Source organism: Felis catus, chromosome C1 (genome assembly GCF_018350175.1).
Source record: "Felis catus isolate Fca126 chromosome C1, F.catus_Fca126_mat1.0, whole genome shotgun sequence".
Classification (NCBI taxonomy): domain Eukaryota; kingdom Metazoa; phylum Chordata; class Mammalia; order Carnivora; family Felidae; genus Felis; species Felis catus.
Genome location: NC_058375.1, coordinates 123,709,340 through 123,727,403, shown reverse-complemented (window position 1 = coordinate 123,727,403; position 18,064 = coordinate 123,709,340). Strand labels below are relative to the sequence as shown.

Genomic DNA, 18,064 nt, shown 5'->3' with positions numbered 1-18,064 from the left:
GATCTCAGGACAAGCAAAAAGATGGCTAAACTCTATTTTAGACTTATGGTAACACCAAAACAACTTTAAAAGTGTGAATAACACAAACTGAAGCCAAACACTGCAAAGAGATTTTTAAAAATCAGATCTGTTAGGAAGTTTTGAAGAGAAATGAACTATTTTCACAAAACTTGAAAAGGAAATGGGTGATTCATCAAAAGTCTAGATGAATCCTGAGACACCTGTTCATTCACTGACGTCTGCAGTGAACAGGGGCAGTTGCAAAGTAAGTATATATAAAACCCAAATTTAAGAGTTGTAATTAGGAGTATTTTATATTTAACTTAAGCTTGGTAAAGGAAAAATTCAAATGGAATTTTTAAAGTTTTTTTTTTTTACCATCTTAACAAACAAGGTAAAATATTTAACCATTAAACATTTATTTTGGAAAACTAGAATTATTTAAGAGACATCCAGTTCTAGAGTAATTTGGCACATATATGAAAAAAAAAATCAGAAACCAATTCATAGATCTGTAGCACGCAAATACATATATATAAACATTTTATTTCAATAATACTCTTCATCACTTCAATTTAAATCATTCCATTATGAAAATGTCTTAATTGAAGAGAGAATATTTCTTCAAAACTCTAATTAAGCAGAGCTTTATCAATTAAATTTACAGCAATACAGCCTTTAGAAATACATAATTCTTCATTTTACAATAATACTTCCCCTTTAAAAATTTGTCATAGTTTGTCACAGATTTAAAATACAAGGCACCTAATGCTATGAAAGGATAATACAGCATATGTAGTGTGAGTGAACCAGATTTTTCTCAGAGATTAATTCTCTTTAAAGTCCCACTAAATTTGCATGGACACACTTGCATAAAATGAAACATTCTTCTGTGTTGTTAATTTGCAATATTCTACGAAACTTAAAAGTATAATCCATACCTATTATAGGCAGCTTATTTTATCATTTTATCTGTAAGAAACACTGATCTATATACTTAAATGATTTCTTGAAAACATTTTCATAATATAGCCCAGTGTTTAACAAATAATGTGAAAATAAAGTCTCCAGAACATCAGAATTTTATTCCTTGATTAGTTCAAATTATTTCATCAGCTGAATTCCTTGAGATGTGTAAGGCAGGTTGGTCTTTTAGCGGGACTGTGGATTGGAACTTCCTATAACTGTGGTGATATGTACACAGCTACATAGCAAAGTACTTCATTATGAAATGAAGAAAACAGGTATGAGGAAAATATATTTTAGAGTTCCAAAGAACTGAAACTGTTATTTTTCAGACTAGGCACTGAAACATTTTCTACAAAAACTTGCCAGGGATTGTCTCTTCGCTGCATAATGTTCCATTATCAAGCTAAAAATAAAAACAAACAAACACAAAATCATCATTAGATTATAACTGTCATAGCTTTAATTTTTACAGTTTATACTGTAAAAAGCAAATTATCTTAACATTGAAATATATAACAAACACAGTTTATTACACTTAACAACTGGATACTGGAACCGGAGGTGAGCACTAAAAGCGCACGGGAGTGAGTTCCACAGCAGCGTCTAAGGCCAACACTGCTTACAGATCATGTGGTGACAGTTTGACTCATGGCATACCCACCATTACCCCGATGCAACAAAGACTCCTGCCACACCTTTCCTTTACACTCTGCCGAGGTCCGTCTTCACTATCTCCTCTTATCCAGTTCTCACTCCCAAATTTACTGAGTCCTTGCTGGGGGCGGGGGGGGGGGGGGTGGGCATGAGTGTGACCATGGGAATAATGCACACACAGTAGGGAGAGAGTGCATACGTTACAGCACTACAAAGCTTTAAAAAATAACTATATGTACTTTTTAAAATTTAAAGATGGTAAGTAAACATATTTGGTTCTACTTTGCTGCCAAAACCTCAGTAAAAAGAAAATAAAGGGATTTTTGTCACATGGACAAAGGGAAGAGCAGAGACTAGAAAACAACAGCGAAGCAGGTATCTCTAAAAGGAGGAGTGAAGAAACAGCTAAAACAGAAAGACTGGCATGGTTTATAGAAAGAGCAGTTAGACATTCAAATGTCCTGCCTTACTTTTTACAGCTGGTCAAGTGCCCCTTCTCTATCCCCAGAGAAAATGTGAGGTGTATTCTCTAAAAATGTAACAAAGGGTCTCTGGACTGTGGAAATGCCAAGCACAATCCACCACGACTCAGGTAAAAGTAACATTTACATCACCATGACCATGCAAACACTGCTTACAAATCTATCCATAATTATACAATAAGTACACTGGGATGAGGAGGTGGTGGAAAAGCAGGCAAGTGGGGTGGGGAGAGAGGAGGATGAAACTTGAATGTAATCTATCCTCATCTACCAAAGTGGGAACATCAACTGAAGATGCCTAAAACAGAGAAATCAAGAAACAGAAGTATAAGTGTGGTACTTGAAGACAGTGTGTGAGGTGGGGTGGGGGGGGGGGGGGGAAGAGGGGGGTCAAAACAACTGATGAGTTTAACGTTGACTTCTTGGAGTGGGACGAGAGCAGAAGCAGGTGGGCAGGGCAGGCGGCAGCCGCTCTGTACGAGCAATCTCGTAGAACTAGAACTCGAACTCTCTCAACTATGTGCATGGGTGACCATCGTAACAGTAAAAGCTGGAATACAAAATGACCAAAGGAAAACACAAGACCAAGACACTTAGTCCTAGGTTAGAGGTGAATCTGCCACAAAGATGATGACACTTAACCTTCAAAGGCCAATTTGAGTGCAAGGAGTTGACAGGAGTTGTTAAATGTTCTAAGTGAGGACGGGAAGCCCAGCTGAGTCAGGAAACATTTCAATATAAACTGCCTCAGGTTATCTTCGAAGAAAGGGACCTGAATCTGCAGAATTTCAGTAATTTACTGTGATTTCTCATTCTAAATAAGTACATAACTACTTTTATAGCTGCCAAAAATATATGTTAGATGTATTTCAAGCATTGATGCAGTGAAAGATAAAAACACCATGTACTCATCTGTCTTGTCAGAAATATAAAAGATAGTATTTTTTACAATTTTTTAAAAATGGGGAAATGTTCTTGAAACATTAATTGAAAAAGCATAGTCAGAGAATCAGGATATACACTATGCCAGTTGTGGAAAACGCACACAGACATACAGAGAAAAGACTGGATATACACCAAATTAATATATTTTTTCTTACTTTTATACTAGAGGAAAAACATTTTTCTAAAGTGTATTATTAAACAAAATTATGATCCTTAGCGTGAATAAAAGTAATAGTTGAACTTGGGATCACTTAATTTGAGTCAGGCACTATTGCACACTTTAAATCTTACCAAGTATTTAATATTCCCAGTAATCTTATGAGAGAGGAGGGACTACCACAACCCCACTTCACAAATAAGAAAACTGAGGCACAGACAGGTGAAGAACCTTGTATAAGGTCACACAGCTAGTGCACAGAGAAGCTAGAATTGGAACCCAGGCAGTATGAGTCCAGAGCTTGACTCCCTTACCCTCTAGACAGTATTTGAGATTACAGGAATAAAGAATCTTATTCAGCACTAATACTAGCTAACATACAAACCTGGACTGCAGACAACAGCTAACTAGCTCCGTCCTCCTGAGAAACACCGTGCATAGGAATGAGACTCTCGCACTGTTCACTGTCTTCTGGAACCCTTAAAAAAAATGTTTTTAAGGCAATAGTTAAGGAAAGCTTTTGAATGGAAAGGAGCCCTTAAAAATTATCTATTCTACTGGCTGAAGCTGTGAGGTCAACACTAAGACTAAGGCAAGACTTCCCAACAACATGCCCCAAGTTCTTTTTATAGTAGGATGTAAAAATCTTTCTCTCTTAAAAAAGAAAGATATTTGAAGCAGTGTTATCATATTTTATTTAAATTTTGTTCACACCAATGAAAGTTTTCTACATTTAAATTCATCACAGCAAAACAGTAAGCACTTTGGTTTTACCTATAAATCAAAACATTTTTTAAAGTAGTTGTGAAGAAACTATCTTACCACACAAAGGATCTAAACAACTTATTTTAATTTTATGTGGCATAGTACATATAAAATTATAATCTTTCAGTAATTCTTCCCAAAGTGTCTACAAATTAGTCCAGCACGATACGATTTCCAGTTCAATTAGCAAGGATTATATTTTCAAAAACTTATACTGGAACCAAATATACCTCTGAATACGATGTTTTCTGCAAATAAAGGCAAAAATTCTTCTGATTCCCACCATCACAGGATCCCAATTATTATAATGGCAGAGGAGAGTTACAATAAAAAATGAAAAAAATACAGGGATCGCGCCTGCAAAAAATAACCAAGAAAACTGCACCTAAAAATAAAAGATAGAAAAATAAAAACAATCCACCATTATCATTAAGACAACTTTATTCTTTAAAATAAGTTTTCCATTTATGAAAATCTGCAGGAATAAGTCAAAACACCAAGAAGATAATACTTAGCATTAATAATATATTAAGTATATTATTAAATATGAGGATTCAGAACTTCAGCATATGATTCCACTTGCTTAAATTACCAACAAAAACATGCCTCGCTTGGAAAATGGCCTAGGAAAGCCAGAAGGCATGCTTTTCCTGTATTAGGCATAGCACATCTGAGAGCAGAATTACAAACCATTTAGCTTTGTCTTCCACAACACATTGCCCATTTTTTTCCTGTACTGATTACTGCCGATCCTCAAGCAGATCCTCCCTTCAGTTTTGAAGTCATCTTCAAAAACTCACATTTTTATTTATTTTTACTTTTTTATTTTACAGATAGAGGGGGAGGGGGAGAGAGGGAGAGAGGGAGAGAGGGAGAGAGGGAGAGAGGGAGAGAGGGAGAGAGGGAGAGAGAGAGAGAGGGAGAGAGAGAGAGAGAGAGAGAGAGAGACAGCACGAGCAGGGTAGAGTGGCACAGGGAGAAAGAGAATCCAGGTTCAGTGTGGAACCTGACATGGGGATCAATCCCATGACACTGGGATCGTGACCTGAGCTGAAATCAAGAGTTAGACACTCAACTGAGCCAGCCAGGTGCTCCAAAAACTCACATTTTAAAAAACTATGCTATAATATGTTGTGATACATTGTGCTATGTTACCATTCCTTCCCAAAGACAGCAACAAAAACCCTTAAGTGCAACTTGTGCAAACCTTTAATTAACAGTTTGCAACAGGGGCACCTGGGTGGCTCTGTCAGTTAAGCATCCGACTTCTGCTCAGGTCATGATCTCACAGTTCGTGGGTTCGAGCCCCACATTGAGCTCTGTGCTAACAGCTCAGAGCCTGTAGCCTGTTTTGGATTCTATGTCTCCCTCTCTCTCTGTCCCTCTGCTGCTCACTCTCAGTCTCTCTCTCTCAAAATAAATAAACATTAAAAAAATTTTTTTTTAAATTTGCAACAAATTCTCCTGCTTACTCTTAAAATAATTTGATTATGTAGTAACAAATGAAAAAAACTCCAAAAGGAAATCATGGCTTAAGTACACTAAAGACAACAAACAAGAACACTTTTACTAAGAAACGTGAGCCAGAGAAGACAGCAGCAAGCAGGGCCTCAGGGGTGAAGAGCCCATCAGATATCATCAAGGTTGAGCCTCCAATCCATCATTTTATCAGGGTTGTCAAGAAAATTGAAGATAATGAGATGCCATAAAGTGAAGAAAAATCTTTCCCTTCATTAGTTTACCTCTACCATCTAGATTCAACTAAGAATCAAAACCAATTGTCAAAGAAGGCTGCACTGATTGAGACTCAGCTGCAACCCAGTGGTGTGATTTGCTTTCAACATACTGATGAAAACAGTATGTTCATCATATTTCATCATGTATGTTCATCATACATGATGAAAACAGTAACTGCTATCTTTAAAATAAGAAAAACTGCTTGTTCTCTGTAAGTATTAAAAAAAAAAGTGCAGTTTAGAATCATAAGCAAGACTCCCCCTGGTGGGAAACATATACTACTCCAGTTCACAGCACCATTAGTCAGAACAAAGGGGTTTTGTGAGAATATTTTTTATGAGGGACTCACAATGCATAATACAAGAATAATCACTGACAACTTTTAATATGCATGTCCTGCTTGCAGATACACACACAGGCTGAGAGCGTAAGAATACCCAGGAAAGAGCGTCAGTAAGAGAAACTAAAAAGCCTTCACAATGCTATCAAATTATTGGCAAAACATATTCTTGGAATATTTGCCAGAATATTAATAATCTAGAAAAGCCATGACGTATTTAAATGACCCAAGACCAGAAAAAATATGAAAACTTATGACTAATGAAAGTTAAAGATAAAGATATAGTAGATAAGAGTGATTTCATGAATATTCAGCTAAAACCCTATTTTACAATTGAGTAAAAGTAAACTTTGTAAAGGTGGGTAAAACCCTACTTGACCTTTAAAAGCAAAGTTCACCTGTAACAATGCAGTTATTTATGTGTTGCCACATAATAAAAAAGTTCTGATTTTATTTCCAACAAGCTATGAAGACAGCATTTTAAAATGAAGACACTGAGGGGTCCCCGGGTGACTCAAGTCAGTTGAGTGTCCAACTTCAGCTCAGGTCATGATCTCGTGGTTTGTGAGTTCAAGCCCCATGTTGGGCTCTGTGCTGACAGCTCAGAGCCTGAAGCCTGCTTAGGATTCTGTGTTTCCCTCTCTCTCTGCTCCTCCCCTGCTTGCCCTCTCTCTCTCTCAAAAATAAATAACATTAAAAAATTAAAAATAAAATAAAATGAAGACAATGACAAAAAATTGTCTACATTACTGTCTAAACCTGACCATATCTGGATATAAATGTGAATACTAGCAGAGATGCTTCCTCTCATACAAAATATCAATTATAAATAAGTTTAAATAATTTATTTTAAGCACAATAAAAAATACTGATAAATGCTGAAATTTCAGAAACTATATATAAATATAGTTGCTTATTAGAATTAAAAAAAAAACATGAAAGTAGAGTTCTCCTGTTTCTATTACAGTTCTGGGACACCCTGCCACTTTTTCTAGAAAGTATCTTCCTACCCTTGATTCTCACTGAAGGCCCAGCCAACTCATTTAACTGGCTGTCCAATTCGAGATGTGAAGAAATCGAGAAAAGACTGGTTATGTTTTTCTAATCAATCAATCATTTATCTTCATTTTCCTTATGTTTTGCCCTCATCTTAAAATATCTGAATCCATAAATTACATACTCATTAAATAAAATTAGATCCCCTGTGACAGTGTTTTAAAAATCCTAAAATTAACCTTCTATTTTTATTTTTCAAATCAGCAAAAGCTGATATTTTCAAAATATCAGTACAGAAAAGCTCATTTACACAGTAGTCTACCAAAATCCTCTTATACAGCACTCCCCTAGTTTCACTAGAGCAATTTTGGTTGATATTCAAGATCCTGAGATGTGGAAGGACCTGGATATTATTTAAACCTATAAAGAATCTAATGATGTATAACTTTAGTGTTACGTATATGTTACAATATTCTCGCTCTTTGAAAATGCATGATATAGAAGATAACCTAAATTAAGGAGAAACTTTGTTAATAACCATGACAAATAAGCAAGAATTTACTGAGCCATGAAACAAAGTATCAGCACAGAACCGTTTTTTAAATAAAGAAAATACATATCACTGAGAGTATTTTGCCTTTATCCTAAGAACTGCACAAAGATCTAAAAAAAAAATCTTTAAAACTTTGATTATAATTTCTACACATTATAAGCCTTAGGGCTTTCAAGTATTCCCTCTTCAAATTGTATTAAACCAAACTACACACACACACACACACACACACACACACACACACACACACACACACAATTTTGTTACTTAATTCCTGGAGTTCAAAGTTTTACAAACACTAAACTGATAAATGACTATACTACATCTTTTAGTTGAATATATATGGCATGCCTTTCTCCCCCTTACCCCCAAAAGCACTAAAGAAACTCCTCCCTTCAGGCTGTTAGAAGGTATTCTCTTTTCTGTGATGTTATCATTGCCAATGTTCATCATAAAAGTCCCTGCATCCAGACCAGGACATCACAGAAGAGGAACAGAGCACTTGCCCCTCCTGAACCAGACAGAAATGAGCATTTGCTGAGAAACATTCCTGTTGCTCAGACTGATAATAGTATCACACTATTAAAGAAACTTTGGAATTTATCTTAGAAATCAAAACACCACTAATTATATAATAAGATATATCCCATTTTCTATTCTATACCACTGACTTACCAAAGAAAACATGCAATAATCAGCTCTAAAACTGGAGAACTACATATAAAGATACTGTTTGTTCTTCACTAAGAAATTAAGAAAAAAAAAATTGAAAAGCTAAAAATGCAAGAGATTATCCATTTCTTTGGTACTTTTTATATATCTCTATGTAGTAAAGCACCTTGGGACATTTAATCATGTGCCCTAACTTTCACTGTCTCTGTTTTAAAACTACATCTAAAATATCTAATAAATAGGGGCGCCTGGGTGGCGCAGTCAGTTAAGCGTCTGACTTCAGCCAGGTCACGATCTTGCGGTTCGTGGGTTCGAGCCCCGCGTCGGGCTCTGGGCTGATGGCTCAGAGCCTGGAGCCTGTTTCCGATTCTGTGTCTCCCTCTCTCTCTGCCCCTCCCCCGTTCATGCTCTGTCTCTCTCTGTCCCAAAAATAAATAAACGTTGAAAAAAAAAATTAAAAAAAAAAAAATAAAAAAAAAATAATAAAATAAAATAAAATATCTAATAAATAGTGCGTCTTACCTTTTGCATACACATGTCAGCTATTATGGACAGAGGTATTGTAAGGCTTAGTGCAAGTGTGCCTATCAACGATGAGGTAAGAAAGCAGCCCCTAAAAAGGAAAAAGAAGAAAATACATGTTTCCATATTAGAAGAGTAAAACAACCAAAGGAAATATGGACATGAGAGATCAGAAGCAAAAACAAAAGCTTAGGACAGACTCAGACACAATAAAGCAACTAGAAAGATTCTTAAAGTTTACCTTCAAATACTAAAAATCCAAATACGTAAGAATAAAACTTTCAAAGTACTTTATGCCTTTTTCCAGATCTGCTTACAGATATTATTCAATTTGGATGCATAGCTTCTATTTCATTAACATTTTTAATAAAATTGCTGAAAGAGTTCTCATAGTTTTGTAATGACGATACTTAGCTAACAAAGGAAACAGCTTTATTAAACTGCAGGACAACACTTCACACCACAGACTTCTAAGAAAGTGATAAGCCAACATGTGAGTCTTTCACCAAACCAAAAATATCTCACCCTCATGAAAACTAAAATAGTCTTCTGACCTGTATTGTTCTTTTGGTTTGGCTCAGCATTGAAAAGGACTGGTTATTTTTTAATGGTACTTCTTTATTGCTTTCCATTTTTCTAGCAAATGTCCTAACCAAACTTAAGCTCTTCACTTTATTTTCCCCTTGAACTACCAATGTTGGTATCAAATTTTGAAATAGCAATCTGCACATGATTTTGTTTAGTTGAAAGAAAAAAAAAATGAAAGAAAGCATTATACCAAATAGGTAAGCCATTTATACAGACTAATAATTTGTATGAAAAGAAAACAGGGCGCCTGGCTGGCTCAGTCAGTAGAACATGAGATTCTTGATCTCAGGGTCATGAGTTCGAGCCCCACATTGCAGGCAGAGGTTACTTTAAAAAAGAGAAAAAGAAAAGAAAGAAATTATAAGCCAAGATAAAACTGTAATGCATGTAATTGTGACTTACAGACCCATGGAAATTCTAGGTTAGTAAATTCTAGCTCAGTATATATTAGTATTAATAATGCTATCCTGCAATAAAAGAGGCTATCTTGATAAAGTGTCACTCAACATATTCACTAGAGGCTATACCATTAGTTCTTAATGCAGGAAAGAGAACTCAAGTACTAGTGGTTCCCACTACTTATGAGCTAACTGTCTGTGAAAAGACAGTTCAGGAGGTCAATTTTTCCTTTTTTAATGCAGCATATGTACTTAGAGACTTGTAACACAAAGTACTATCATAAAGAGTCTGCGATGAAGTATTAAAAAGGAAACTATTTGGGGTGCCTGGGTGGCTAAGTTGGTTAAACATCCGAATCTTGATTTCAGCTGATGTCATGATCTCACTGTCATGAGATCAAGCTTAGCGCAGAGCACGGAGCCTGCTTAGGATTCTGTCTCCCACTGCCCCTCCACCGCCTGTGCTTGCATGTGCATGCTCTCTCTCTCAAAATAAATATAGAAAAAGAAAACTATTTGACTTATACTGCCTTTTCCTAATTTAGCTGATGGCTGAATCCTTTTATCATCTATTATCATTTCAGGGGCACACTCTGGGAAACGCTGAGACAGAGAACTAGGTGCTACCATTCAACATCTAATACAAATGGTACAGTATATGTGCTTTACAGCACACCTCAATTTTTTAAAAATAAACAATGAGGGACAAGAACACATCTTTAATTTACAAAAAAAAGTTCACAACCATACTTTTAAATCTGTAGTTTACTACTCAGCCCTTGATTATGTACGCTGAAGTTTACTGTTCCATTTACAGTTAAACACAGAATAACCCTGCTTCTCCCAAAGAAGGAAATCATTATACATGCAAATTATGACTTCTGAGAAATGCGTATTTTCTTATAATTTAAAAAAAGGTAAAATATAGAGAGATATGTTTCTTATACTTGTTTTGTTGCCAAGAACACCCAGAGTATAAGGGATATGTTTGTTTCTTCACTGACTGGTTTGCTGCTACTGAGTTGTTATCATTAGTACTCTAAACATTCGAGTATTAGAGTGTATCTGAAAAATAAACCTTCTTGAGATCCTGAAAAATCCATTCTAGGTAAGGATAAATATAGCTTTTATCATAATATATGACTTTGTATAATTTAACTATTCAACAATACTCATATACTCATATATCAATACTCATATATACACAGCTGGGAATATAAGTTGTGTTTCCTCTGTAGAGAATGACATTGCAATTCTCTATCAAAATCTAAAGTCCCTATAATTGACTCAGTCTTTTCCACTTACAGATATTTATCCTATAGAATGCTTACATATATACCCAAAGACATATAGGAGAATATTCAATGCTATTTTATTTACAAAGTAAAGGAATGGAAACTTAAAATGCCTCTCAATAAGGAACCAGTAACATACATTATATTCTACTTATTATGTTACATAATGGATTGAAACATAATGTATTAGAACTATACATAGGCTTTTAAAAATGAACTGAACCTAAGTGCTGATATGTGAAGATTTATAAGATAATCTGTGAAAAAAACCCAAAGTACAGAACACTATCTATAGTATGCTCCCATTTGTGTCTTAAAAATAAGACAATTTGTTGGAGTGGGGGGTGGTAATTAGGAGACTGACACACCCTTCTGCACGTACAGAAAAATTTGTAGAAGGCTTAGAAGTTAACAGTGGTTGTCTATGAAAGAAAGGAATGGAGATTTGGAGTGAAAAAGAGATAATAGGATTTCCTTTTCATTGTACACCCTTTTGTATACCTTTGCATGAATTACTCTTTTCATTCTAAAAAAGTTTATTATTAAAAAAATTATTTAAAAAATTATTAAAAAAATTTCAAAACATGTTATTATTTATTTAAATGTAAAGTTTTTCCAAGGGAGGAACTAAAAAACTCACATAGAGAAATTACATGTCATGCTTGATCATCCTCCAGAACCTACATCAAATTCTGCTAAACATAATAAAACTCTATTGTATATGTTTATTAAAAATAAAGCTCTCAATAAAGAATGAGCATTTTAATACTTACAGGTGGCACAGTCCATGTTTACTATGAGTCTTAATGTAATAAGCATCATACTAAACTCTTTCACTAGCCAACACCCAAAGAAAAATTTAATTATTGTTTTGAAATATATTCATTTGCTTTGACATTTTCTAATTTAAACTAAACTTAAAGAACTAGAAAACATGAACTTGTATTAAAATATAGTTAAGTACACATAATTATTTAAATTGCAGTAAAAAAATGGCTGAAGATCAACAATTCTTCACGACTCAACTGAGTTCAATCAAAACTCTACCAGAGTAAGTAATTCTACCTGTCCAGACCCAAGAGTAGAGAGAGGCAAGAGAAATGAGACAAAAGAAATACCAAAATTGATAGAAAATAGGATGAAAGAGAGTATATGATATATAATATAGGAAATAAAATACATAACTCTCTTTGATGCGCACCTAAAATGCATGCAATGAAAGATGAAAGAATGAATGAGTAAATGGATTCTGATATCAAAGAGTTTTAGATCAGCAAAGGAATTTAAATACATAAATTACTACAAATGAAAGTTAATCTTTCAGTACTACAAATGAAAGGGAGTGTGGGAGACTATCAAGAAAACAGAGAAATTTCCTTAATTGAGGAAGGGGGAAAGTACAGGCAAAGCATTAAGGAAGTCCATGGAAAAGGCTACTTTTGTTGTAGTCTTTTGCAAGGGAAAACTAGTTAGTAGTCTTAACCAGCATATAATAAAAAATTCCTTTTAGGAATTTAGGTACAATTTGTGTTGTTGTTGTTGTTGTTGTTTTTTTTTTTCAGTTCCTATTAGATGGAAACAGGACTAAGTATCAAGCTCTATATCTGAAAGATTTCTTAAACACCACACATAATATTGTCTTCAAACTATTTTAGGATCATTATGACATATCAACATACTTGGTATTATAACATTTCAAAGCATGTTATCATTCCAAGTTAATCGAGGTTTAGGGTTACACATCTGGCTCATCTACACGAAAAGCCCTAAGAATAAAAAAACAAAAAGCATCTATGAACAACCAGGCATTCCAAAGTCTCCTAAATAAGCAAAGCTCCCTAGATTCTCACTCAGAACTCATGTTATTCATATTTAGAATATAAACCTCGTAAGTTTAGATGTCCATTAGGTAATGGCACCTTTCATTTATATAACATTCTGCCTTTAAAACACTTTTACAGGGGCGCCTGGGTGGCGCAGTCGGTTAAGCGTCCGACTTCAGCCAGGTCACGATCTCGCAGTCGGTGAGTTCGAGCCCCACGTTGGGCTCTGGGCTGATGGCTCAGAGCCTGGAGCCTGCTTCCGATTCTGTGTCTCCCTCTCTCTCTGCCCCTCCCCCGTTCATGCTCTGTCTCTCTCGGTCTCAAAAATAAATAAACGTTAAAAAAAAAAAAAACACTTTTACAAATGTAGATCATTTATGTTCATCAGAAATTTATTCAACAAATATTTGTTGAGCTCATTCTATGTGCAAGGTAATACTCTACACAATGGGTGCACAGAAGTTAAAAGACAAAGTTCTTGCTCTAGTAGAGTTACTTTATTAAATTGTGAAGTGTGCGGGGTGGGAAGGTGCACAGGAGGAACCATCAAAAGACAGAAGAAATATAAAATACTTAATCTATCCCAAAGTCCATAAACTGGTAACTAATAAATGATAGTGTAATAAATAGTACATACCACAACCACAGGAACTCTGAGAGAACCGTTCCAATAAGGCCATTAATGATAATGCACATTAATACTACTTTATTGGGAAACTCAAAGTCCTCAAATCCAGTATAATGAAGTAAAAAGAAACCTGGCCATAAGAGCAGCAGATTAAACAGACCTACAAAACCTAAATATGTATAAAAGAGACAAAAGTTAGTAATTGTGATTTATTTAAAATTTTCAAACTTATAACTCTATAATTAGAGAACATTAGATTTTGCACAAAGAGTTCTAACTGGTTTTCTTAACTGGAACTTCTGTTTCTTTGGTTCATATCTATGGACAACTCAACACCAGAAAAAACTACACTAGTAGCTGGTGATCACTGAATCTTCAAGGTTCAACTATTCACTGCACGGAGCAACTCCTATGGAATAAACTACTTAATTCAGAAAGAAAGGTTGCTAACCTTAGCTACTAATAATTTAGTGTCTTCAAACTTAAAGAAACAATTGGTATATGGTATGTATATAGATATTCAGCCTAAATTACGAGGAAGTTGATGGCTGCTCCCTGATTCAACTCATATTTATGTATAAAACACCTGTGGCATGCTCGGAATAATGAAGGAAGTTTCCAAAACAATACATTCTTGGTTCTTGCCTTCCAGGAGCCTATAAACTAGTTGGTGAGAGAACATACCTACATAAATAGCTACTCAACATATGAACTAAGGACAGACTGACTACTCATAAAGGAAGGCTGTAACATTTAGTGGTTGACTGTATGTGCTCTGCAGTCTAATTGCTCTGGGTTCCAATCGCAGCTCCACCATTCACTAGTAGTGTAAACTTTGTGCAAGATGCAGAACCTCTTTGAAGCCTCAGTCTTCCAATCCATGAGTGTAAAATCATATCTAAATAGGTTAGTGGGAGGATTAGATTAACACTGACAAAATACAGCATAGTACCAGCATAAAGTAAAAAGTTAGTAAAAGGTGAACTATTATTGTTATTATAGAAATGCAAGTTTATATGAGTCCCTATGAATACAAAGACTGTAAAGAAAAAAATTACAATTTTATAGTAATTTTATTGCACTTTCTGTACAGTTAAACATTGCAGATCCACTATGAGATTCATTAGATAACTATAGAGCTTTCTTCAAAGTTAAGTTATAGTAAATATATATTTCATATTTGTTGCTAAATAATAGGCTAGTATTTCGGATGCCTAGTTAAATCTTTACAGGACTGGAGCACCTAGTCTCTATCTGCTCCTAAAGATTCACAGTTACCTGCCTCCTCTGAAGAATGGTCTCGGAGAGCAAACAAGCCAAATTTTCCCAAGAAGTGATCACCCCGCACTGTCTGCATCCCACAACTAACCCATAGAGGATGCACAAGGCTCCTCTCATGGCTGAAATCCTACTGTCTGTGAGGACGCCTATGAGGAGTACCTAGACATTACCGGCTCCTTTCCCTCTCCATCTCCTGCCCCGACATGCCATGAACTGGGCCAAACCTCAATTATACTGAGACCATAACAGTTCTTTCCCCTACTCTATCCTGCTTTTCTTACTCCCTTGTCAGGTTTCCCTGCAGAGCATCCCCTCAATACATCACCCACAAGAAATTCCTGTCTCATATCCTGTTTTTAGAATACCCAATTTAAGACATCTAGTGATAAAAATAAAAACAAACAAAACGACACACATACAGAAGGGACTGATGATCTGAAAAGCTTACACAACATTAAGAAGTTGTCGTAATCAAAACACCAAAATTTGGCATTATCAAAAACCAAATCTACTTTGCCGTCCCTGGACTATCAAGTCTATGGAATCCCACATGTATTACCAACCTCTGAACCTAAAAACAAAGGTCCCAATTGCTTCCACCCTCCAGAATCTGGCCTGTATACCCTCCTGTTCTTCCCTAAAGTGGGCTCTCCAGCACAATCGCACAGATTCACTCACTGTTCCCTGTTATGCTCTGCTCACATCTCCATCCCTAAAGAACCCTCCACAACCCAATCCTAACTTCTTTCTGGTCCTGCCTATTATAAAGCCCAGATCAAATCAATATTGTGTTATAGATCATGTCATATATGATATATAAAAATCACATATGATTTTTTTGTCTGTATGTAATAAGAATAAATTAAACAATTTTTCCTGAAAATTGCCAATCTTAAAAAAAAAACACACACTCAAAAAATATTAGCATTTCATTCCATTCCAGGTGGAATTTTCTATGACCCTAAAATAAGACATTATTAAAGTTACCTTCATATTTAAGGCATATTTATTGAATTCCATACTTAAACTTGAGTGATCACCTGGTCTGGTAGCTTTCCAAATGTTTTGTTTCTGTTAAACTTTAGGTGAAGATATTCAAACATTTCTTAGCAGAAAAATATTTTCTACAAATCAAATTACAATGCAAAAGCCCAAGAAAACAGAGCTGTTCCAGCTGAAGCAGCAAAGGGCTCTAAGAACCAGAACCATACATGCAACTCCACCTCCTCCTACCCATCCCAGGATCCTCTGCAAATCAGTTTGAAAGCTACTCATCTGTCCAATCTCCTTATTTCTCAGATGAGTATGAAATAAATGAAATTATAACAACTATATTCCTGGTCTCCTAATTCCCCATAAGCTGTACTTTGAACTTTTATCACCAGGCTTTTTTTAATCTACTGATACTCAGATATCTTTTAGAAGATATCTACAGATATCTGACAGATAACACAACTATTTTACTCAGCTGATATCAGGCAAATGAGAACTTACAAGTTCTCATATTCAGTATTTTATTTACAAAAATTAAGAACTGATGCCAGAAACTACATTTTGGTAATTTGAAAAATCTACGTCATAAAAGAGCCTATATCTTAAAGAACAGATGGAAAGCCTTTAAGTGTCCCATGAGTTTTAATGAAAAGTACATAGACTAGAATAGTCTTCTTTGCTTCTAAAATGTCAAAAATGGTAAAATGTGTAATATAACAGGTATACTCTCACATGCTTATAATAGCATAATTCTTTCCTATCAATGAGGAAAATATCTGATTCACAGGCTGAAACATGAATGCAAAAAAGGCATTAGGAAGAATTTCTTTCTTTACTTCACACTGAGGAAACTGGCCTTCTGTCAGAGGTACACAGTTATGCAGGGCAAGGTATGAGAAAAACACTGAGACTGGACTTCATGAGCCTTAAAATCTGACAGTTTTAAAGAATGATATGGAGGAAAAGAGAAAGGCTTCCTTATTCCCTCTAGAACAAAACCCTAAGCTAATCATTCAGAGTGAATAGCCTCACAGGTTAAACATATTCTTACCAAAGAACATTGGAATATCCAACTTATCTTCTCTGTCTACTTTTCTCTTAATCATAACAATATAGACAGCATAGAGCATGGCTCCAACAAGAGACCAAATGGAACCTGTAAAAATCAACATAATGAGTTCATGCATTTTTCATTAATTCATTCAACACACACTTATTTAAAATCTAATACGGTGTCAGATACTATTTCAAGAAGTACACAAATATGAAAAGATAAACTATAGCCCACCCCCTCCATGTCCTCCAGGAGTTCAGGAAGCAGTTTAAAGAGTGAACAAACGCATGTGCAAACATCCAATGATCTATACAAACACACATAATGTTAAAACCATGGAAGTAACTATTTGTTTTTTTAATTTTGAAATGCTACTTCAGTTTGACACCTGACACTGTCTGGTGTAATAATGGTTAGGCCATTGCTTATACAGTCCTCCCCAATGTCATGTATCATCTTTAGTATATATTGTACTACCATTTTCAAGGCCCTGTTCAAGTCCCACCTCTGCCACAAAGCATCCTCCTCCTACTCCACTGAATTTCCATCCTCCTGGTCTTCTATTTTAGACAATTTAATATTTACATGGTTAAATGTAATATTATTTTATTCTCTAGTGTTTTTATTTTGTAAGTCTAGGTAATGATTAAAGTCAAGAACTTGAAAAGTACAAACATACTTTTTAATGTTTGCTAAAATATCTAATACATGGCGTATAGTATGGGCATAATAAATGCTGATTCTCTTTAATATTAACTCATTCTCAAAGACATTTAAGTAAGTTTTAAAAACAGCTAAATTAATGTGCTGTCTGCCAAGCGACCACATTTAATACTTCAATTAATTATCCCAAATTCCAATGTTTTATTGAATCTATTTTTTAAAAATTTAACTTTTTTAAGAAAGCAAAAAAAGTCTATCAATAAAACCTCACGCATACATAACAAATACATATATTGTTTTACATATACAAAGCTGCTGTGGGTGAGAAATGATATAGTTCAAGGCATAGCTATCAGTTCAAGGGTGAGAAAGACATAAGCAGTTCAAGGCATGAACTATGCCTGGGCAATAACCAGGGATAGTTTAGAAAGCAGTGTTCCATTCAATGAATTTCAAATATCTAAACAAAGTATCCAGAAGGAAGCCATAAAACTGGGTTCTACTATCTTTGTTTTTGTTCAGTCTAAACAATAGATCAAAACTGAGTGT

The 18,064-nt window shown here is 35.0% G+C and overlaps 1 protein-coding gene across 2 annotated transcripts in view; it reads right to left on the bottom strand.

Annotated features, from left to right (window-relative positions):
• Positions 1-526: 526 nt before the first annotated feature.
• Positions 527-18,064, bottom strand: part of SLC35F5 (solute carrier family 35 member F5) — a 37,750-nt gene continuing 20,212 nt past the window's right edge. For both annotated transcript variants that reach the window (XM_011285239.4, XM_045033697.1), the window contains exons 11-16: positions 16,850-16,954; positions 13,534-13,693; positions 8,793-8,883; positions 4,203-4,357; positions 3,593-3,686; positions 527-1,372 (exon numbers count right to left, since the gene is read on the bottom strand). In XM_011285239.4, the coding sequence (XP_011283541.2) occupies positions 3,611-3,686; positions 4,203-4,357; positions 8,793-8,883; positions 13,534-13,693; positions 16,850-16,954 (587 nt within the window). In that variant the 3' untranslated portion in view covers positions 527-1,372; positions 3,593-3,610. The remainder of the gene's footprint in view (positions 1,373-3,592; positions 3,687-4,202; positions 4,358-8,792; positions 8,884-13,533; positions 13,694-16,849; positions 16,955-18,064) is intronic.